At 40.2% G+C, this 23,154-nt stretch overlaps 1 protein-coding gene and 1 long non-coding RNA gene across 2 annotated transcripts in view; one reads left to right on the plus strand and one right to left on the minus strand.

Moving 5' to 3' along the window:
- Nucleotides 1-205: 205 nt before the first annotated feature.
- The window catches only part of CTNNAL1 (catenin alpha like 1), a 337,662-nt gene continuing 314,713 nt past the window's right edge, over nucleotides 206-23,154 (minus strand). The window contains exons 13-19 of the mRNA XM_075585981.1: nucleotides 15,651-15,701; nucleotides 14,450-14,604; nucleotides 13,427-13,475; nucleotides 6,411-6,467; nucleotides 4,893-5,012; nucleotides 2,614-2,697; nucleotides 206-1,370 (exon numbers count right to left, since the gene is read on the minus strand). Of these exons, the coding sequence (XP_075442096.1) occupies nucleotides 1,206-1,370; nucleotides 2,614-2,697; nucleotides 4,893-5,012; nucleotides 6,411-6,467; nucleotides 13,427-13,475; nucleotides 14,450-14,604; nucleotides 15,651-15,701 (681 nt within the window). The 3' untranslated portion in view covers nucleotides 206-1,205. The remainder of the gene's footprint in view (nucleotides 1,371-2,613; nucleotides 2,698-4,892; nucleotides 5,013-6,410; nucleotides 6,468-13,426; nucleotides 13,476-14,449; nucleotides 14,605-15,650; nucleotides 15,702-23,154) is intronic.
- On the plus strand, nucleotides 4,615-7,668 carry LOC142487177 (uncharacterized). The gene is made up of 3 exons (XR_012799154.1): nucleotides 4,615-4,993; nucleotides 6,510-7,200; nucleotides 7,498-7,668. It is a non-coding gene; the product is annotated as an uncharacterized LOC142487177 (long non-coding RNA).

Raw genomic sequence — 23,154 nt, forward strand, 5'->3', positions numbered from 1 at the left:
CACACGTGTATTGTTTTTTCAGGATATTACGATTTGTTACAATATTATTGTTTCATGTAGATCTATTTTATAATTGGGCTAAATAGCGCCCTCTAGTGTGCTTGCACTATAATTTCATGAATAAAGAACTGTAATGTTGGTCTCATAAAAGGCCTCTCAGCCTACATACCTCACTTATACACAGACACAAGCACTGACACACACAAAAGATTCATTAGAATTTTATTTTAAAAATAGAATTTTACATTGTAAATGTTAATGTAAAAAAACTACATTTTCATGAAACTTAAATATGGTGTACATTCTGAGGAAAGATACCCTTTGGGTGTTTTTTTATTTTTATTTTACATGCATCTCAAATCCTAAGAGTAAAGTAATGGTGAGATTAGCAACAGTCTACAGAAGTGACAATAGAATAAACCCGGAGTAATTCTACAAGGCATTCCACGTGGCCAACCTCACCAGCAGCTAAGGTTTAAAAATTGATTCACCTTAGATCTTTGCACAGTACCAATCCATTTATACGTATCCAAACTACATTTGAAAATAGTTCTCTTTAAGGAATTCATCTCCAATAAATGTAAAGATTCCAGCAGCAAGTTTACAATAAACTTTTTTTTTTCCATTCAAACTTGGCAGAGTGGCAAGTTGTGAATAGTGTGTGCTGTTTTGTGTTGTGGACTCTGACAATACACCTGCCTTTAAGACATCAGCTGATCAGTGCCTCAGACCACCAAACATCGCCCTGATACAGGTAAACGGATACATTACACTTGATAAAACAGATCAGCCAGGGTGACAAATGTTGACAGCAGTTTGTAACATACAGCGAATTCAAACCATTCGTGTTTTTTTTGTGTGTTTCTGCGTATCACAATTATACATACCATAGCAGCATCTTTGGGTTAAAGTTTCCATTAAGACATTCACAACAGAGCGTTTGATAACCATTTAACAGTGCTACTGATGAGTGGAACAAAATGCAAAACATTCACATTTTATAAAGACGGTTCGTTTCAACCTGACTTACGTAACAAATCTGTATAATGTACAATGGTACCAATAAGGTGAGGGGGGGGGGGGATACAACACTTTAACAGATGTTAAGTTCAATAGTCTGGTTTTCCCCTTCACAGCAGAAACCAGGTGAGAAACTGCTGAGCTTGCATCCAATATCATTTAAGATTTTTCAATGGCCTAAATTGCTACTTGCTCTCTAAAAAGGTCAGATTAGCTACATGGTGTTCCAAGGATTTCACTCCAAAAGCTTCTACAGTTTTTCCATCCAGGCTGTCTTCATTTGTGACATTTTGTAACCGGTTTTCCCTCCACGTCTGAGGAGATCTGAAACATCCATTACCCGCTTTGCACTGGAAGATAAAATAGAAATTGCCAAAAACATTAAAATCGGCATGCATTGAAAAGTGTATGTTTTGGAGCTATGACCTTTTTGCAACATTTTGACTGGCTGCTTTGAACATTTGTATCAATAATGTAAATTTAGGTGCAAAAGATTGACTGCGAAGAGCACAAAAAGAAATGTCACAGAATATGTAATAGATGTTTTTGTTAGGGGCTAGATAGGGTCGCCTTCCTCTCAGATGCGAAAGCAATTCCAAACTTGGACGGATCAAAACTGACTTACAACGCAGGATTTCGAAAATGCAAATGGTGTATTAGAATAAATATTTCAAGTCAACCTTTTTTATTTTTTTGGGAACAAAACAGGAAAGTTAATACACAAGCCAAAAAAAATAATATATATATAGCGCTACAATCGCCCTAAAGTAAACAATGTAGAGAAAGGGTATCCAAAAAAGCCGTCCCTAAATAGCTATAAATAATAAAATAAAAATATAATAAAACACAGTTCCTTAGTCCGATTTAATTGTAAAAAGAGGAAAATGCAGCGCATAAAATGTGGGGGGAAAACTGCAGATTCTGCAGGAACCAGACAGGGACACAGCGAATGGGAGGGTCTGAGAGACCGATCAGAAGCAATGGACTGGAAGGTGACGTCAGACGCTGACAGTACCTGGGACAAACACAGGAGATTCTTCCCTGCATTCCACAGGTGGTTTCATTTAAAAGATCTAAACAAATGCTTAAAAGAACTAACCCTGTGATAACCTTGTAGTCGCTTTGACATTTTAAAGCTATACATTACATATTGCGCTGTGTGCTCTGTTCTCTCTCTCACAGGGAAGGTTTATGAAAGATAAAAAGAAAGGGATTCACCTTAATGAATTAATACCTGTTTTCTAGGCACTACATGTGAGTCCATTGCTTAGCATCCCTACAGAAATTATAGAAATGTGCTCAAACATACAGTACTACACTAGGGTCCCCCCACCCCCATTTTTTGCGCTGCTCTTTTCCTCTTTCAAAAAGCAGGAAGACTTCTCTAGAATTTCACATGGAGTGTAGATTTAAAAGAAAGGCAGTATTGTAATGTTATTGTTTTGGCTGTTATTATAGGTGCAGCATGAAATGTTAACTTCTTTAGAGCCGGGCGAGGAGGGTTACAGGAGGTACATGGTGCGTCCGTATTGCTGCAATTGGTCAGGTCTCAAAAAGTTGGTATTATTAACAAGAGAAGCCACTTAGACTCACCTTCCGCAGTAATTTGCAGCAGATTGGAAGGACCTGAGACAGTATCATCAGGATTCCCTTTGCTTTCTGAATACACGTGTCAACCTAAATAATTGAAAACAGGAAAGAAATCTATAACTGTTCCAATAATACCAGAAAGGGCTGCGACATACCTATCATATATATATCTTATATCTATGAATCTTCCTTTTTAATATGGGAGGCAGGCTCCATGGACAACCTCTGTTGGCTTTTACATCAACCATCCTAATATTAAAACCTGGCCCGGATGGACACATCAGAATAGGAGGTGGCAACCATGCCCATGACAACAATCGGTGTCAAATTTCCCATTAGGCCCGGGCCTAAGGCGGCAAAAATGTCCGCCCCCATTTACATTTGCTGCGCTCTCGGGCCTATCGGACCTAACGGGAAGGGACTTATTTACCTGTGCCAGCCGCTTCCGTTCTGCTGCCCTGCTTCAAAATCGAGAGTCAAATGACAAACGATGTCAGACGGTATCTCGTTGCCATGGCAACCATGATGTTGCGCAGTCAAATAACGTCATGACGTCAAGTTACCATGGTAACGTGATGCCATGCGATGTCACGTTGGTTTTCATTGTACTTTGAGTCGCATGTTATTCTCCTATCCTGTTCTCTCAAGTAATTTTTTTAATATTTTGTTTTAGAACCCTTCTATTTGTTTCTTGCTTTCTGACACACTTGGCCCTTGGTCAAGAAAGACACACTATGGTATCACATTAGTTACTGTAGCCACATGTCATTTTAGGTTTGTAATCCAGTACTGGATCTCCATTGTGTAGATTAACTCTAGATTACTGTGCAATCAGTAAATACATTATAATAATAATACTTTAAAAAAACAAAAAACAAGAAGATATGTCTGGAATGCTACATTATAAAAAAAATTTAAAAAAAAGGTGGGATTCAAAAGAGAGCAAAAAAAATTGCTACAATTTGTTGTTGCTATTATTTAATCAAACAGGGACACACTATGTGCTTATCTGCATGTCATTTCCCAGAATCCCTGGCTGCCGTGGAAGCATTATTTGCTAGGAGATAATGGTGGAAAGCAGGTTACAGACCTGTCAGGCATGTGAATGTGCTCACCAGTGGTATTTGTATTTGTTATTTATTTGTAATTCATTGCACCCCTAAAATCTCAAAAAGAGAACGTTAGTAGTTATGCCTCACATCATTTTAAGCTGATTAAAAAAATATGGATTGTATTTATATCAAAGGACACTATTAGGATGAGGATGGATTGTATAGCATGCTGCACTAACTTTACAAGGTAGGGGTCAGTGTTACACCTAGAGCCTTAACAATATATATTTTTAAGAATCAAGAAATGCTTTCACGATTATCCCTGTACACCTTATTATATCTATAAAGAACTATCTTGCTACGCCATTAAGAAATGCCACATCCTATGACACATTTTCCTCTCTCTAAAACCAATACAGCTAATGGAAATTGGCATTGCACTCTATAAAACAAACAGCATACAGTAGCTTTTTCACTGGCAACACATTTAACAAGAGAACCACATTAACTAACACTTTCAATGCTTCAATGATTTGTTGGTAGCATTCAGCATCAAGACTTGAACATTAAATATGTCCACTATCTTGAGTGCTTCACAGTTGCAGCCGAACAAAACCAGCTATTTCTGCTTCTGCACAATTCCCAACTCATTTGATTTATCTTCCATCATTTGTGGATCTTCACAACACATTAATATAAAGATCAGCAGTAAAAAAATAAAAATAAAAAAACCCAACTAATTTTGGTTAAACAGCTTAATTTTTTTTCTGCGGAAAAAAAGAATGTGCAGGTCATGAAGAATCCCTCAGTATATATAGTTTGTAGGCAATTTGGCGAAATTACCCCAACACCCCCAAAGCTTTCCAAAAATCGCTCAGTTTATACTTTAACCGTTTGGGTGCCCCTACAGGCGTAGCTACTGTGTCATTTGGTCTGTCACTCCAGGGCCCCCTTGACGTAGTAGCCATGTCATACTGTTTACAGCTTGCTTTTGTACGGGAGGTCGCATTCTGTGCTTTTAATCCATCAGGAAGTGGAACATTAAACCCCTGCCACTGAAATTTCCGCAGATGGCAATCAAGTGGATTCCGACATCCCGTATCTCGCTACAACTCCGCAGGCAAAATATCAGAATAGGTTTTCTGCAGAGCTGTATTCACGGTGCATTCGTTTAAATGGCTGAAGGAGAACATTAGGAAATGAACGGAAATGTAAGGGGATATACAGTACCTTGTTGAAAGTGGCAGTTTTACCCTGGACGGGAGCCCTGGTTGTTATCTGCAGCTGCTGGCTCAGTGGGATAAGCTTCTCGATTTCCAGTAGGAGCAAAGGTTTGTCGTCATCTTCAAGCTGGAACGCAAATTGCAGAGATTAGAGACGTGTGACGGGAAACGGCAGTTATAGGAAGGAAACAACCGTTGCTTCTTGTTTAGAAAAGGCAGCTCATTGATGCAAATAAGGACATAAAAATATATATATGGACTTAGCTTAACTAACCCCTCAATTTAATGCAATTCACTTTAGCAATGAAGGGGATAAGACAGGCCATAGACAGAAAGCATCAAATGAAAAACTATTACTATGAGAGATTTGTTTTATTTAGAAGAATTATAAACAATGTATAAGCAGTCATGCAGCATATTGATATGCATATGTAGTATATAGTGCCAAAGAACACAGAGCCTGTGGCCCACCCATTCTGCAGAATACTGAATATTCTAACTTTGAATGCTCTTTTGTATTGAACTAGTCGGGTTAGTAAAGCATTATACAGTAGATCAGGCCCTTGAGGCGTGCGAACATTGCAGTTGTAGCCCTCTTGTTAGCTTTTCTATCACTGTTCTGGAGCAATAGTTCACAATATTTTTTTGCATGGTGATACCTCGGGTTATTTTTAAAATAGATATCAACCACACATTATAGATAGTTATGGTGGGTAAAAAAGTGACAAAAACCCTCCACTGTACCGTGTACAGCAAATAAAAATATCACTGTAAGCATATTCACGTCTCACAGAGCTCTGCAACCCTGACTTACCCTATTATCTCCTAGCATACAATGCCTCCACTGCAGCAAGGGATTCTGGGTAATGACATGCAAATGAGCACTCTGTCACCTTTTACTTCTAACCTATTTTAACATGGAGCTGTATAAGCTTACGCCTGCCGCATTAAACAGCTTTTCATCACAGCTTGGGTTCAAGACGTGCACAGCCAGTTACCCTTGTTTTGCAGATTTTGCTGTTTTTACTGTAAATTCAAACTATTTTCTATTTTTGTGTTTGCATTGTTGCATGCTTAGAAACGCTGTCTTATAATACACATTTGTTGAAGTTACACTTGGCAAAGATTGTGACAGAACTGTTCAGAATAACTCTACTGGAGGAATATGAGAGGTACTGTAGTGCCGATGATTATTCTAAAAAAAACCTGGGGCAATCTCCAAAAAGACTCAGGTACATGCTGAGTATATGCTGCAACATTTCATACATTCCTGCAGACAGACTAATGGCCCATTTGATTAACACAGCGGGGGTCCCTGGCAGTCCCATTCAAACTGAATGGGACTGCCAGGGACCCCTGCTGTGTTAATCCGATGGGCCATTAGCCTCTGCAGAAATGTCACTGAAATGTACCCAGCATGTACCTGGCTAGTTTAAGGCAAGTTTTAGAATACTCGTTGGCTCGTCTGTATATTATTTGGAGGTTGTGGAACTGCGCCTTTTGGTGGTTAGATTGTTTACATTACCTGATTTGAAAACGCATGTAGAACAGAGGAAAGCTTTAATCCAGCAGCAGCAAAAACCTGAAGGACAGAATATTAACATAGCTTTATTTTAATCCGCAGGCTTCTGATTGTACTAGAACAACACAACGTCTATTTTCCTTAATGATAAGTAAAACAATGGATAAAGCAGACAAATGTATCCTTCCTCCTCACTCCTGTGAAGGAGTCCTGCCATGTCTCTAGGACATTCCAACTTTAATAGATATATTTTGGCTTGTCTGGTACACAACCCCTCCTCCCTGATGAAGGTGCCATGCTTCAGCAAGACATTGGGATATCTGTTGTGTTGCTCAAAAGGAGGGAATATATTTCCACTTAGTTTTTATTCTTGCTGTGTACCCGACCTCTCCGATTGTGGTATCCTGAATCACTGTGGGCAGGGTGTTTTCAGTTTGTAGCACCCACCACCTTCAACTTCAAAAAGAAGTATATTTCATACTGATTTTTGCATTGTATTGCTGCTGGTCTTTGCTCGATTACCTCCTCTTTTGTTAGTTATCTGGTATACAGGACATAGGTTCACTCTGCAAGGCACTGGTTTATAAATACGACAAGATGTTGGGATGTTGGGCGTACACTGTATGTGACAATATGTGAACCAATATAGTAGTAGCATGTGGAAGAAAAGCGAACGGCAAGCTTCCCCCCACAGGGAGGTGCGGCGCCCGACAATAGCGAGGTACTGATCCAAGCAGGAGACATAGCGCCAGAACGCTAACAAGAAGGGCCGAGCCCCCGGCAGGATGGGAAGGTACGGGTTGTTCAAATTTGACAATTGTTTGATGAATACCCCCCAAAGTTTGTCAATGGTTCTGTTGAAACAGCCACATTAAAAATATAAAAATAAAAATAAATTTAACAGTTATGCAACTTATTTGGAGCCAAAATTGTGGCCAGGATTTTTTTGTTGATATTTTTTTATTAGTCCCTTCAAAAATGCTACACATTAGTGTAATTATTAACTCAATTACTTGGATTAGAGCTCTCTAGAAATGTTATATTGAAATGACCCTCCCTCTCTTTATTCATTGGTGTTTTGTTTTTACAGGGATCATGCAGATTGAGGACTATTACATTAAAACCACCATTCAAGTTCATTCGCACTTTAATCAATAACCCCTATTGTAGATTGTGAGTGATTAGAGTCAAGGCCATGTTGGTCAATGTAGTATATTTTATGACTGATTAGATGTCTTTATGATATAATGATAGGGTAAAAATGAGGAGAAAGGGGAGGGGGAAGGGAAGGGAGGGGAGGGGGAAGGGAGGGGAGGGGGAAGGGAAGGGAGGGGAGGGAAAGAATGTGACTCTCGCTTCAGCCTAATATACAAATTGATATATGGTAACAAAGGTGCAAAGGGGGAATGGGAGTAATCATGAAATGGGAAGAAAGGAAACACCCTTTAACAAGCACTCATTGAAAACTGATATGATGAATTGAGATTAAAAAGTGATACTTTATTCAAATAATTAAAATAAATGGTGATATGTCTAAACAAATATACTTAATAAACAATGACCTAACACATAAAACAAACCAACAAACATTTAAACATAAACTGGAGCTAAGGGAGAATTGATTAGCAGGTAAGTACTTACTAGTAGTGAGATAGCTCACAATAGCTTATAACAAAATCCCTAAATCCAGCACTGAACAATAATGTTAAAAACCTGTGCTGTTTAGACAGGTAACTAGGCACTGACCGTCATAACGCTCAAAATACAAAAGATGTATATATATATATAAATATGAGAAAGGCAAAACAGAGAGCGCACGCCCCATAGTGTAACACTGTAACATTTAATGTGGGGAAGGGCGGAAAGGGGGATTAAAAGCACTCACAATAGACAAGTAAAATATAAGCAGTATGTGATATATAATCACCACCAAGGAGTGTCCAAACCGCAGCAGAGAGTCCAAAGCAGGCTGGAGTAGATCTCACGAACAGCGCAATCCCCCCGGTTCACTCGGTTCACTCGAAATCATCCAGGTAATTCTGGCATCAGAGTAAGGCCTTCAAATCACTACATGTGCTCACCGGCCGTAAAGGATGCACACAGCGTGATGACGTAATGTCGTAAAGTACGTCCCTGACGCGTTTCGTCGCAACAAATGCAACTTTATCAAAGGGAATGTCCCTGAACAAGATAGCAGTATATATATACTGGAGATCCCTCTTTTGATTGGTGGAAGTGCTAAGTGATAGTCCCTCCCCTATAAACAAGCCGTGGCTTACTAATAAATGATTGATTTGGCTAGAATGGCCCAAATAGACTGTCTATAGTGTCTGATTGTATCCAATGATATTAAACATATGTATAATTAGTTAATTAATTACGAACGGATTCTCCAGTAAAATACACTGCTTACAATGTGGAATCTAGGAATATACTGCTTCAATAGATAAACATACAAATTAAAAATATAAAAAATGCATAACAATATTAAAATACCTCATGTGTTACACATAGTCATACAAATTACATATATATCAAAAAATGGAATATACTAAAATAATTACTACATACTAAATAAATATACTTATGTATAAACACTTAAATGATAAATAATCTGCTCAAATGATAATTGCTCCACAAACAATACTGTATATATAGGGAAAGGACCAATAGCATATCACTAATAGTGAACAACAATCAGTAGCCCCTGCATAAAGTAAATATATATAAATATATAAAATTATAAACTTGTCATTAAAATGTCCATATAAATCAATTAAATTGATAAAGTTCTGAAAAAGGAAGGAAAAAATCCAAAGCATGTCATATAGAGTTTGGAATTGTATAATGTAAGGAGATAGAGGGGGGGAGGGAGGGGGGGAGGGGGAGAGGGGGGGAGGGTTTTAATTGCAGCAGTGGATAGGGATAAAAAGAGAGGATGGGTAGACAGAGCAGCAGAGAGAATGATACAGAGATCAGCAACCTAGATGTTTTATAAAGCTTAAACCAGAGTACTGGTATCTAAACATTCATTTAGACCACCGGGGGTGAGTGTCCCCAATTGGTGTATCCAAAAGGTCTCCCTTCTACAAAGTGCCTTGAAACGGTCCCCTCCTGAAACACTCAGAGGAACGTGCTCAATACCCATAATTTTTAAGGACTCTGAATCCTTATTATGTGTGTTGATAAAATGTCTCGATAGATTATGGGTAGTGACACCATTTAACACATTCCTCCGGTGCTCCAGGAATCTGGTTCTGAGGGGCCGAGTGGTGCGCCCTACATATTGTAGGCCGCATCCGCACTGTATAAGATAAACGATAAATGTACTGAGGCAGTTGATATTGCCCCTTACACAATATCGTTCATCCTTGTGAAGGGAGGCAAACTCCATTCTGGTATTGAGATGTTTGCACGTGATGCAGCATCCCCTGCCACACCTGTGATTCCCCATAGGGTTCACTGTAGTGGCACTGGTCGCCGCAACTAAGGGTTTAACTTTGCTTGGAGCAAGAATGTTTTTAATATTTTTCGCTTTCCTGTATTCAATTGGAATTTTCTCAGGAATGATATTCCTCAAATGGGGATCACATTTTAGAATACTCCAGTGTGTATTCAATATACCCTGAATTGATCTGTGGGACTGGTTAAAAGTGGTAATAAACCTTGAAACCCCATCTACTTGTGATGATCCAGTTCTTGGAGTGTTGTAACTGATATTCTTTTTTTTTTTTTTTTAATTGTACACTTTTTTAATAGTGATGACCTATCAGATAGCATCACCTTGTTGAGAGAGTCAGATACCAGATCAGGGTTATATCCCTTCAGCAAAAATGTATCAGTCAATTTTTTGGATTGGAGACCAAAATCACTCTCCCTGGAACAGTTCCTTTTGAGACGATGAAACTGTCCCAGGGGGATGCTCTTAAGCCACTGTGCATGGTGATTACTTGTGGCATGAACATAATTGTTCACTGCAACAGGCTTGAAATGTGTGGTGGTAATAATATTACCTTCTGGATCTTTAGTCAAAACAAGATCCAGAAATACCACTGAGATAGGACTAATTTCATAAGTAAATTTCAAGCCCAGGGCATTTTGATTGAAGGAAGTGAGGACATTGGAAAAAACAGTGATATCACCCTCCCAAATAATATTAATATCATCGATGACACGACCATAGTATACGAGGCCCACCCCCAGCTCTGGGTTGGGCCAAATAGATGTTTCCTCCCAATATCCCATAAAGTGATTGGCATAGCTGGAGGCAAACCTCGTACCCATGGCCGTTCCACAGATTTGTAGGTAGAAAAGATCCTCAAATGAAAAATAGTTGTGAGTTAAAATAAACTTAATACTACTTAATATGAATTCTTTGTGATTAGTGGGAAAGGAAGGATCCGTGTTGAGCCAGAAGTCAATGGCTCTGACCACCCTGGAATGATCTATTGACGTGTATAATGATGACACGTCACATGTAGCCCATAAATAGTTGGGCTTCCATTTGATCTCAGAGATCGAGTCGATAACATGCAGCGTATCCCTAATATGTGACCTGAGCTTGGCTACAAAGGGTTGGAGATAATAATCAACATACTGGGATAGGCCGGACGTCATCGACTCGATCCCCGAGATAATAGGTCTCCCAGGGGGGTCAACCAAAGACTTGTGGACCTTGGATAAATGATAAAAAATGGGTGTGCGGGGGTGATCAGAATAAAGAAATTTAAATTCAAATTAGGTGAGAATGCCCTCCTCTAGGGCTGAAGTTAAATGTTCCTTCAGCAACACCTGATAATGTGAAGTGGGATCATCTGACAAGGGAATATAGGAGGCAGAGTCACCCAGCAGACGCTCGGCCTCAAGTATATAAGCCGATCTATCCTGGATGACTATGCGCCCGCCCTTGTCAGCTTGTCTAATGACAATGTCCCTATTTTCCTTCAAATCACGTAATGCCTCAAGTTCACCTTTAGATAGATTTTTATTGTTAGATCTATATGGTTTGTTGCACAGTGTCTCAAAGTCTTTAAGTACTAAATTGTAAAAAGCATCAATGTACCCTCCCTTGGATTGATAGGGAAAGTATAGTGACTTTGGCCTAAATGGGGAATGCATAATAGTGACCCCATCATCCAAATCCATGTCTAAATGTTGTGTTGAATGTACAGAGTTGTCAAATTTATCAATTGCATTGCTGAGGGAACCCCGAGTCCCCACTGACTCAATCAACAAGTCAGTGAGAGCATCTAGACAAATCTCTTCCTGAGTACTGATACCAAAAATGGATCTAGCTTGCTTTTTATTATTATCCTGTATATTGAAATGGCGTTTGAGTGTGAGTTTACGGATAAAGCTGTTAAGATCCACAAATAATTGGAAAGCATTTGGGCCTGTATTGGGTGCAAAGGAGAGCCCCTTTTCCAGAAGCAGTGATTGTAGAGGGTCTAGGAGAGAATAGGTATTGAGAAAATGGAGCAATCGAGAGAATACAAGACGTTCAATGTGACAGGGCATTTGTATGTTTCCTGCTTATGGTCGCTGCATCGTGACGACGATGTGTGCGGGTACAGTAGACATCTAACACTGTATTTTTTTTGTACAGGAGCCCTTTATGTGTTGCGACTGCAAGTTCTAGAGTAGCAGCTTTTTAGACATATAGGATATGCTACTCTTGCGACTTTCACCCCACCTACTGACAGTTTGCTCCCTAGAAACCACTCATTTACTTCTAACAGTGCATTACTTTAGTATAGTATAGGAGGCTATAACTTGATACGGGCTAAGACCCGTGCCTGAGGGCCAAGTTAACACACTTTGTGGGCCATTCTACACTTTTTGCACTGTAAGACACTATATCAATCTGTGTTTCATAGCTTTGTTACTATTCTGTTAATGTTGTTCTAGATGTGTAAACACTAATTGTGTGAGTAGTGTCTGACTCAATGCACTAGATCTATATATTCGGTTTTGATATTTATCTTGCGCCGATTGTGGTTTTCTGGGGGAGCATCCTTATATATATTTATATATATACATCTTTTGTATTTTGAGCGTTATGACGGTCAGTGCCTAGTTACCTGTCTAAACAGCACAGGTTTTTAACATTATTGTTCAGTGTTGGACTTAGGGATTTTGTTATAAGCTATTGTGAGCTATCTCACTACTAGTAAGTACTTACCTGCTAGTCAATTCTCCCTTAGCTCCAGTTTATGTTTAAATGTTTGTTGGTTTGTTTTATGTTAGGTCATTGTTTATTAAGTATATTTGTTTAGACATATCACCATTTATTTTAATTATTTGAATAAAGTATCACTTTTTAATCACAATTCATCATATCAGTTCTCAATGAATAGATGTCTTTATGAAAGAAACCGTTATACTGTTGTTAAAGGAATAGACCGAACTGAACTAACATCAATGATATTTTTTTTTAGGTTAAAATCAGATGACTGCATTAAAAATATTCAGACATATCAACTAAAAATGTATCTTGCAACATTTGTTAAAGCTGGGGTTTGTAGTCCTTATTTTTGCCTTATCTTTCCTCCCCATCCCCACTCTTTTTGAGTCCTTGTTGGGAAAAAAAATCCAAATAAAAATAAATAAAAAATAATTACATATATATACTTGCCCCCTTTTTTTTTTTTTTTTTTTTATGTCATTTATCTAGCTTTACTCTTCTAAGTCTGGCCCTACCATTTGTTCCCTCTGCTGCTAACTGGGGGGTCATTTTTATTTCCATGATGCCCTGGGTAGATGCTGTATTGAAACCAATTCCAAACTGCGGAATGCTATTCCGTCTCTTTCTATGAAGATACAGTGTATTTTCTGGTTTTATTATAGGAACTTGTGTGAATTACCAGAACAAGGCTCTCTCTTTATATATCATTCCAGCTGGAGCTACAGACCGCATTCAAGGGTGAACTTATTGTTTGGATGGGACACTGTGACCTTTCCGCTCTTTTTATGATTTTATCTCTAAAGCTGTGTGTCGGAGAAGCATGAAAAACACTTACCTCTGCTTGGTGAAATAAATCTTGGGTAGACTTAAGCAAACCTTCACCCCTGCAACAAAACAGACAGCAATTTGAATGTCATGCCACATGATACTGGTTACAGTTTCCACTTTAGCCACTCGAGTTTAGAACCTGGCTCTAGAACACCGATTGTTATGTTCTTCCTAGAACACGCCCACTGCTTTCTCATATCTTTGCTTCTATTGTGTTTTAAGAGAAGCCCTGACATATACAACTGTGATAAAAGTATAATCCACCTTCAGAGCAAGAGACTGTGCCAGCAAAATAAGGAGCTCCTGGCAGATATGGTTAACGTGTTGTGTGGGGAAGATAATGTACTTTTTATTTCATGTCCTTTGTCAATTCACACTTGTTGTTCCTCACCTCATACATCCCCCCACCACCTTTCTAGTGGAGCGTTGTCAGTTCTTTTTGACTGAGCGTCCTGTGACTTCTTAAAGCAGCAATTTTGTTTAATTATCTAAACCAGAGCTGATCTTTAAATCATTTTCATTTTATGACCTGGGTGTACTTTTAGTGCAGAACTGTATCTGATCTATAGCAAGACCATGGCATGCACAAAATGGTGGCTTAGGGGAAACTGTCAGAAAATCAAGGAAGGTAAACAACGACCAACTTGGAAAAGGACAGATGCTCTCTCCTTAATAACAGTTTTTTGTTTTCTGTGTGGGAAAAATGGGGCCTACACCAAGAAAGACCATAACTTGACTTAAAAAACAATTCTTCAATGTCACAAGAGTTTTTCAACAACCAGATGAAAAACCCTATGTGGGTACAAGTTAAAGCTTGTAACTTGTCAACCATCTGTTGGTCCAGTAAAACATATCACACCTACTCTTTCTTCCTCACTTGTTACTTTACTAGATGGCAGAAGAGACCAATATGGTTATCCACCCTACTTTCTTCTCAAGCCTTTTGCATGCGTCTAACCCTATCAAACAGGTGCCATTAACCTAACTAACAAGCAAAGAATATGATCACAGTAGAACTTGTGAAATATACCTGGTGAATGAGTACATAGAATATGCCATGCTGGACATGCTCTGCCCGTGTCTAACCACCTCGTTCTCTTGATCTTCCCATTTTTCGGTTTCAGAGTCAACATCCGATGTGAGCAAACGTAGCTCCAGTCCCAACTTTGCAATTTTCCCCTGCTCCTGTAAATAATAAATATTGGATATTTCCGTAATGCTGCAACATAAGATCTCTAACCTCAAAGGATGAAGGTCTCCTCCTTGCCCTACAATTTGCATACAGTATAACTTTAATGTGATGGAATATATCATATAGAAAATCATGTACTGTAACATGCACTAGAATACTGTATATGAAAAAAGATGGTCAAATAGTGTAATCATACCCATACTGGGTGTGTGTGTGTGTGTTTTAGGTCTTGCTATGCCATGAAAATAATGTATTACTTTGTTTATCTGTCTTGAGTGTAGTATGGATCTTTTAAATATTAATCTTATTAAATATATAAAGTCAAATAAACTGTTCTTTAAAGCTGCAGACCAAGCAATACCCTACATGTGTTTTTTTTAAATAAATAAGTTCTGTACTATGAGAAAATATATGTAGCATTTTTTTTCTAGTAACTCTGAATTACATTTGTATGTATTATAATGTAACAAGAATTTTTTGTTTCTATAGCAACCATTTACTAAGTTACATCCCTTTCCTCTTCTGAAACAGACTCACATCCCTTTTTGCGCCCTGTCCTCACTCTAGCAGTGCACCAATAGTGACTGCCTGGTCACATGATCTTCCCCACAGAACTTTGCATCTTGGGTCCTCTTCTGCTGCATTGACATTTAGTGAACCCCCAAGCCAAATCTTCACCGATTGATCACTGGAGAATGGATCAATCGAAAATTTAGCTAATTACTTATTGTGTGGATTGTATTGATGCACATATTAAAGGGAAAAAATAATAAAATAAAAAAAACGGCAGCTTGGACTGCTGCTTTAAGGCAGCGAATCACCTGAATAATGTGAAAGGAAAACACAGGTACAGGTGTAGTGAGTGACATTGTTCCCCAATATAAGATGGTCTAGGACAGAATATCAAGTAGTTTCCATTGGATCGTGTGTCAAAGCTGGCACAGTATAGGACTCTACTATCCAAGCACATTGCGCAATGCAGCCTGCTAGTCAGTATTTCTTTCTTACTTTGTCTTAAAGATGATAAAACAAGACTTACCTCCCCATCAAGCTTTACAGGCTTTAACATTTTCAGGTTCCCACTATGTTTCTGCAAATAGATAGAATACGATTTAATGAGACGATTTATTTTTTAATCATCTGGCTAATGCTAACTAAAAGATGGCCACAAATTGCTATCAACACACAGACCTAGTCATTAACTCTATCGTGTGACATAGCAGCCCTGAGCCCTCTATCATGGAACGGTGTAGGTTTTATATTTGCTGCTTATATGAGATCTACAGCAGACAGAGGCCATTACAAAATGCACATGTATCCCAATAAAAACTATTGTGTTCAGTAAAAGGCATTCATTGAAGTAAACCAAGACTTTATCTAAAACAGAGTCGACTATGAGTTGAGATGGGCGGATTTCTTTGGTGGATTTGGATCCGCAGCGTATCGGTCAGTTCCATTGGTCCGCGGATTTCAGTGGATCAATGCCATAAAGGGTGAGGGGTGTTTTGCAGATTTTATTATTATCACCAATACACTCCGCGGATTCAGCAATGCGTTGGCAGATTCTTGACATTTGGCCAAAGGATTGCTGAATCTGCAGATTGCATTCTGCAAATCCATCCACAGCGGTTTTAGTTGAATCTGGCGGATTGAAACCGCCCAAATCCGTTTGCGGATTTTACACTGCGAAACGGATTTGTGAGGGGGGGGGGGGGGAGGGCAAATGCGAGAAAATCCGGGAAACTAATTTCGCCCATCTCTAACTATTAGGTGTGGTTATAGTGTTATAGGCTTGCATGGTTGTATGTGTTACACTTTGGTCAATATTGGCCGGGCCATAAGGATCTGTATGGCTTAGCATTGCTTTGCTGCCCGCTGTGCCTGGTTAGTTCTGTGATGTTGATGCAATAATGTATATAACTGTAGCCAGGGTCCCCCGGGTCCCCCTGACTCCCGGTGGCAGCTGTGGCAGGTCGCCACCATGTTTGGTGTGTCCGCGCATGCGCAGAGTGTCGCGCGTGCGCAGAAGGTGTTCGGCGGCCATGTTGAGGTTTGCGCGGGAGTTCGCGCCTGTGCAGTGCAATGCGCAGAGGTTGCAAGGGTAGTGGTGGCCATTACAAGTGTGCAGGAGCAAATAGTGCTAGCGGCGGCCATTACAGCTGCGCACATGCGCAGTGAAGATCGCGCACGCGGCCCCCATAGCAAGGAGCTCTCCAAGGGACTACAACTCCCAGCAGCCCCAGGGGCTGGAGCACAGGTGACTCATTACAGCCAATAGGGCTGAGAGATTCTCTGCAGCAGGGAATAGATACTTTGTTGTGTGCTGTGTGTGTGAGGAGTTGAAGCTGGGACACAGACAGGGGAGGTTGTGTGTGCAGGGGTCAGGGACCCAGTGCACTAGGCCCGTAATCCCCTAGGCCCAGCTAGGCCCCAGTCATTGAAAGGTTGGAGCTGTTACAGGGACATGCCCTAGATAGGGAACGGATCCCCTCAGCAGTCAGGTGTATTCTAATATAGTCAGGGACACAGCTGTGTGCACGTGGCCTGGCAAGTTTGGTCTAGGAAGGGACCTCTAAAGTAATAGAAACTGTCTTCATGGTGGGAGCGTCCGGAGGGACATCACCCCATGCGGAGGCGGTTTCATCGCAGGATCAGCGGATCCTTTGTGAAGATTCATCATACCGGTTGTGGACACACCCGGCAGGTACTGTCACCAAGTGCACCACCATTACCAGTATCAAACAGGCACTGATCACGCCTAAGGGGTGGGTTGCAGAACACTTGGGACACTTGGGACTCTGGGAATAAGGTGTGGGGTACAAAGCCCTGCGAGGTGTGTGGATATTTGTGCCGTTAATGGGTAGAGTGATAAGATATTACCATAGTCATTACATTAGAGTGTTAAGAGATATGTTATGTTCAGTAAAGCCCTTTTCTATTTTACCAAGCTGTGTGGTTCATTGTAAGAGTCTCCTGTGAGGGGCTGCTCCCACTTTGCTGGGATCTCTCACAGGTGGAGGCGCTGCACCATATAGTAGTAGTAAGAGTAATTCACCCCAGGCTCCCAGCGGCGGAGGCTTAGGCACCTGCGAGCCAAACAGGTAAAAGGGCAGCACCGGTAGCTAATTACAGTCACCACCCTCTGATCTCACTTAGAGGTGGGGGAAACAGGGCTACATAACCAAATCAACTACAGTACTGTACTTCAAAACTTCTTCTGAGCACTTTATAAGCTAGCACAGACTAATGTGACTGGCAAAACTGCACTTATGAAAAAAGAGGTTAATGCATCTTTTATTCTTCTTTCCATTTGTGCTCTAAGGATGAAATATTAACATTTTTCTCAAAAAATAAATGGATACATCTTTTGAGGATTTTTCTTTGCTGAAAGGTTTTTTTTATTTTCATTTGTGCAAAACTAGGGAGAAAAACTGTGAAATTTTATTATTGTTTATTTGTAAAGCTCCAACATATTCGGCGATGTGGTACAATGGGGGTACAGGGTTATGTATTTTACATAAACAGAGTTACATACCAAATAAGGACAAACCAGTGCAAACAGATACAGAAGGTAATGAGGCCTGCTCGGGAGAGCTGACAATCTAGAATAGATCGCTTGGTAAGCGTGACGAGGTACAGATATTCATACATTTTAGCAAGTGAATGTGCCTTAGGGTGTATTTAAAATATAATCTTCTCTAGTGACTCAGAAGATTAGATTTGGGTTAAAAAAAAAGGCATCAATCACCTAGCTGTAACCCCTTTGACCTTTTACTAGCATTAGTTCATTTAGTCCCTATCAGGCACTGCCCCTTCAGGCCCAAGGGAATGCGTACTGGATGTCTATAATCAACTCTGTTGAATGCAGGGAGTCATTTTTCAGTCGTAGTGCTGCAGAGCTTGCGTAGTACTGAGAGGAAGTATTAGCTTTACCATGAAAGCTATTTTCATCAATATAGCTATTGCTTTCTTTGCCCAGCACCACAGCATTGTGGTTGACAAAAGGTCCAGTAACTCCTAGGACCAGTGTGAACTAGTGATGTATTTGGCTGGTACTTGATATTTTTTTTTTTTATCTCATTAGAATTTGAAAGTCATTTTCAAAAGCTCTTTTAATGTCTCCATGGAGTTTGATTATCTTTACCCAACCTCTTTCATGATGAGACTGTTTATAATCTTTATGTATTCACAGGTAAATTGTCCCTTGACAAAACGATAAATGCAGAGCACAACATGTATCAGAGAAGATCAGAAGTACCTGTGACCTAGCGAAAATAATAAAACATAAATAAATAAAACAGCCACCAACCATTTTACACGCTTGAATGGCTTACTATATTTTTCTTGCCTGCTATGTAAAACGGAATCTTTAAATAGTCCTCAGTAACAAATCTCCCTTTGTTCCATGGACCACAAATCTGCCTTCTGTTGACTTTCCTTCCTCAAACAGTGATTATGATAATGATATGTCGAAATGACATTCCTGGGCTTAGGTGTTGTAAAACATCACTGCATCCGAAACAGGAAAATCTCCAACCGGTTGCACTTGCTAATTTCATGTTGTTGACCATTACCCTGAGCTTCAAGCACTCGCACTTCCGACCAACGGTGGCGAGATTAGACTGCTTTGACTAGCATTTAATTTCTGTGTTTAGTTATCAGACTTCCCTCGGGTGAGCATTAATACACTCATGAGCCTGTGCAGTAACTAGAGCCGACACATGCACGTGTTTCCAGATGGCTCGACTACCACTTGAAATCAACATATTAAGCGTTTGTGATGCGCACCTTCTTCTACATGTCAAAGGAGAAAGAAACCTGCTGGCGGGAGAGGAAATGTAAGAGAAGCATTTCATGTTCCACCTAAACACATGATAAAAGCCTCCATATTGCTTGGGCTACCTGTGCACAGATCCCGCTTCCAAACGATACGTCTCCTAACAAACAAAATATGACTTTAAACCACTGAATTTAAAAGGAATAATTTTCAGAGTCCGACTGACAAGGACTCCTTGTCGCTGACTTTGTTGCATCAGCAGTCTAATAGATGTCAAGTCTCACTGATGGAAGTCATTACTTTTCCGCTAAAAAGCTATTTTTGGCCTACAACCCCTTCAGCGTCAATGATTTAGGTCCTTGGGTGTTAATAGAAAAAAGCAGAATCCAACCGACTAGAGTACATACAGTAAATCCAATAGCAAATATTGATTAATAGCAGCACACCAGACTAATCCAAGAAAATGAAAAGAAAGAATATTACATAGCTATTCCACAATTATTAGTTAACCTGCGCTGAATAAAGAATGTGACAGTTATAGAATAACCACTATATGTACAGTAATATTCTTCATACTGTTTCATTGAATTAAGTTATTTTGGTGTGCTGCTGTTCTTCACTTGCTGCTATTGGGTCTCTGGAAGTTAACTTTGCTGAATTTGTGGTCGATGCACTCCTTCAAGGAGCAATCCAAGCCGTTTTTTTAATGTATTTTTTCATTTTTAACAGGTTTGAATCATGGAGCCTTTGGAGCTGAACCCCATTAATTTCAGCTCCGGGGCCTCCCTGCTTCCGTAGGTACTTACCGCCAAATAGGTGCCAATATTTCCTGCAGTTTTCTGCAATTTAAAATCCCGGTTACATGGGCCAATAGGAAGCTGCACCAGCTGGGGGCTTTGAAAAGCAGCCATATTGTGAACCCTAGTTTGGCTACCGGCTCTCACTGCAGAGGTAAGTATTCCCGGAAGCAGGGGGTTCCCAAAGCTGAAATTAATGAGGTTCACCACCGTAGACCCCCTGCTTCAATCCTGTATTAAAAAGATGGGGGGGAAACGCTTGGTTTGCCTCTTTAATAAGTAATTTCAGGGTTTGCATTGTAATCCATGTTTTTATTTTTTTTATCATGCTGCTCTCCAGATATTACAATCTTTATCTGTATTTTTTCCAGATAGAAAGATGTCTGCTGTTTCCTGCCGCACTAGTAACAGGAATGGGGGACTTGTGATTTGTTATTCACTGTATGGTTATTGCAGGGGCTTGCACACCACAATCAGACTACAAAAAAACCTACACATATACTGCACAAAACCAAAAGCAAAGAAAATCACACAAGGCAAATCTCAAACCAAAAGGTAAATAGGACTTGCACAGCACAGCTGAGTGAATTCAGAACCTCTTCAGCCTGCATCTGTGCCAAAGGGCAGACAAAGGGTGTCAGCCGTTTGCTGCCGTTACATACTAACCTTCTCACCCCCCTGTACCCTATGTTTCCATTTACCTTTCCTTATAAGAGTGTTAGCCACATGGGGCCGGGGCCTCCTTACTGTAACAATGTATGTTAATGTTGTTATTTCATTGTCTTTTGTCCTCTATTGTACTGCGCTACGAAATACGTTGGCGCGCTATAAATGATAATAATAATAGGAGGGCAGACTCGCTGCAGGAGACCCGCAGCAATTCTGGCACATAGCCCTTTGTCACGGGCACAGATGTACCCTTTAATCCACGATGGCTATCAAGAGGGACATTCCTTTGTATAGTACGGCTCTCCTGGTGCTCTTCAGAAAGGCTTACAGCACATAGCAACTACAATCCTTAGAGGGCTCCAATAATGTCTGTTCCCTAAAGGCAGTCCCACGGGAACTAATGTTGTATTAGTGACATGTTTAATACGTTCAAAGTATGCGATCAACACCTTTGCAAAGTCTTTATTTTCATTTTCATTGTTTTTCCATTCAGTTGTCATACAGTGTTTCTTGTACAACTTATAACTGCATATTTTCACGTTTACATGCTTACTTGACTTGAAAATTGAGACTTGAAAATTGGATTTCCCAAAACAAACTGTTTTTAAACACTGACAAGACTGTAGCAATGGTATTTGGGACCCAGACTAAATTTTTTATTTTTTTTTCCCAAACATTTTTATTAGGGATCAGATCAAGTTACAGGCATATAACAAGTCATAACACCCTAATACAAAATGGTTTTTTGAATATATAGGATAGGAAAGGGCATCGCCTAGAAAGGTGGGACCTCTGGGTCACGTAGTGGCCCAGTGAGAAAGAGGTCTGAAAAAGAGAGTGAAAGAAGAGAGAGAGAGGGGGGAGAGGGGGAGTTGTCGTCTCTACCCCAGTTGCTGCGAACCATCTATTTGTATAGACAGCTAGATTTTCCGGCTGGTTCCCAGTTGGACGGGATTTTTGGACAGGGTCAATGGTCCAGCCAAGGTTACCAGACCTTGTAGTGCTCCTCAGTTTTGCGCTTGAGAAATGCGGTTAGTCTCTCAATCAGCATTACTTAATTCACTCTTCTTTTAACCATCTGCTTGGAAGGGGTAATGTCTTTTTCCAGGAGAACGCCACTGCACATCTTGCCGCTGTTAGAATGAAGGAGATTAACTTCCTGACTGGGCGGTCAATTTCCTCTATTGGCCTGCCTAGTAGGTAGGTCAGTGGCTCAGTGGGAACAGTGAGGCCGGTTACCTCTTGAATTAAAATTTGTATTGTGAGCCAAAAATTCTGAATTTTTGGACATGTCCACCAAATGTGGGCCATGTCGCCTCTCTGTCCACAGCCTCTCCAGCATAAATCTGAGGCCAGGGGGTAGATTTGCTTCAATCTTACTTGGGTAAAATACCAGTGAAAAATTATTTTGTAAATATTTTCTTTCGTTGTGGTACAAATGGAAGTTCCTGAAGCTGAGTCCCAAATATCCTCCCAATCCTCTCTGCCTATATTCAGTTCCGCCGCCCACCTGAGCATATAGTCATGAGTGTAGGGGCCCGCTGTTATCTCCATTCCAGCGTATATTTGGGATATTAAACCTTTTTGATGTGTGCCAGTCTGACACAACACCTCAAAGTTTGTGAGAGGGGGAAATTTAATCTTTGGGGACATCTTTTGAAGAAAGTGCCGAATTTGGAGATATTTAAATGGACCTAATTCTGGCGCCTTATATTTGGTGCGTACTGTAGGTCTTGAAAGCTCAGCAGCTTTCCATCGCTCAGTAGGTCAGCGACCGGCCTGATCCCCCTTAATCTGAATTGTTCAAACTGTTTTGGTTCACACCCGGGGGGAAACTTGGGGTTGATAAGCTGAGATCCCGGTGATGAGAGTTTGAACTTGGTTTTACATTTCAACCAGACTTCCCAAGTGTGCCTCATCGCACCTAACTCAAATTTGTGCGCCGATCTATCACCTCTATCCAAACTCCAAAGGCAGGCCGGCAGAGAAGGCGTTTTGGCGTAGTGGGACTCTATATCTAACCAGCAATATTGGCCCGGGTCTGCGTTCCACACTACGACTTGTTTCAATTGGGCAGCTTGGTAATATTTTAAAATATCTTGCACCCCTAGTCCTCCTCTCCCCCTCGATGACAAAAGGACTGACCCAGTGACTCTGGGTCTTTTGCTCTTCCAAATGAAATTAAACAGTCTATTCTGAATTTTCTTTAGTTCAGAGCCAGGGACATGGATCGGGAGTGTCTGAAAAAAGTATAACAATCTAGGGAGTATGTTCATCTTTACCGAGATAATTCTCCCGAT

Source organism: Ascaphus truei, chromosome 2 (assembly GCF_040206685.1).
Source record: "Ascaphus truei isolate aAscTru1 chromosome 2, aAscTru1.hap1, whole genome shotgun sequence".
NCBI lineage: Eukaryota > Metazoa > Chordata > Amphibia > Anura > Ascaphidae > Ascaphus > Ascaphus truei.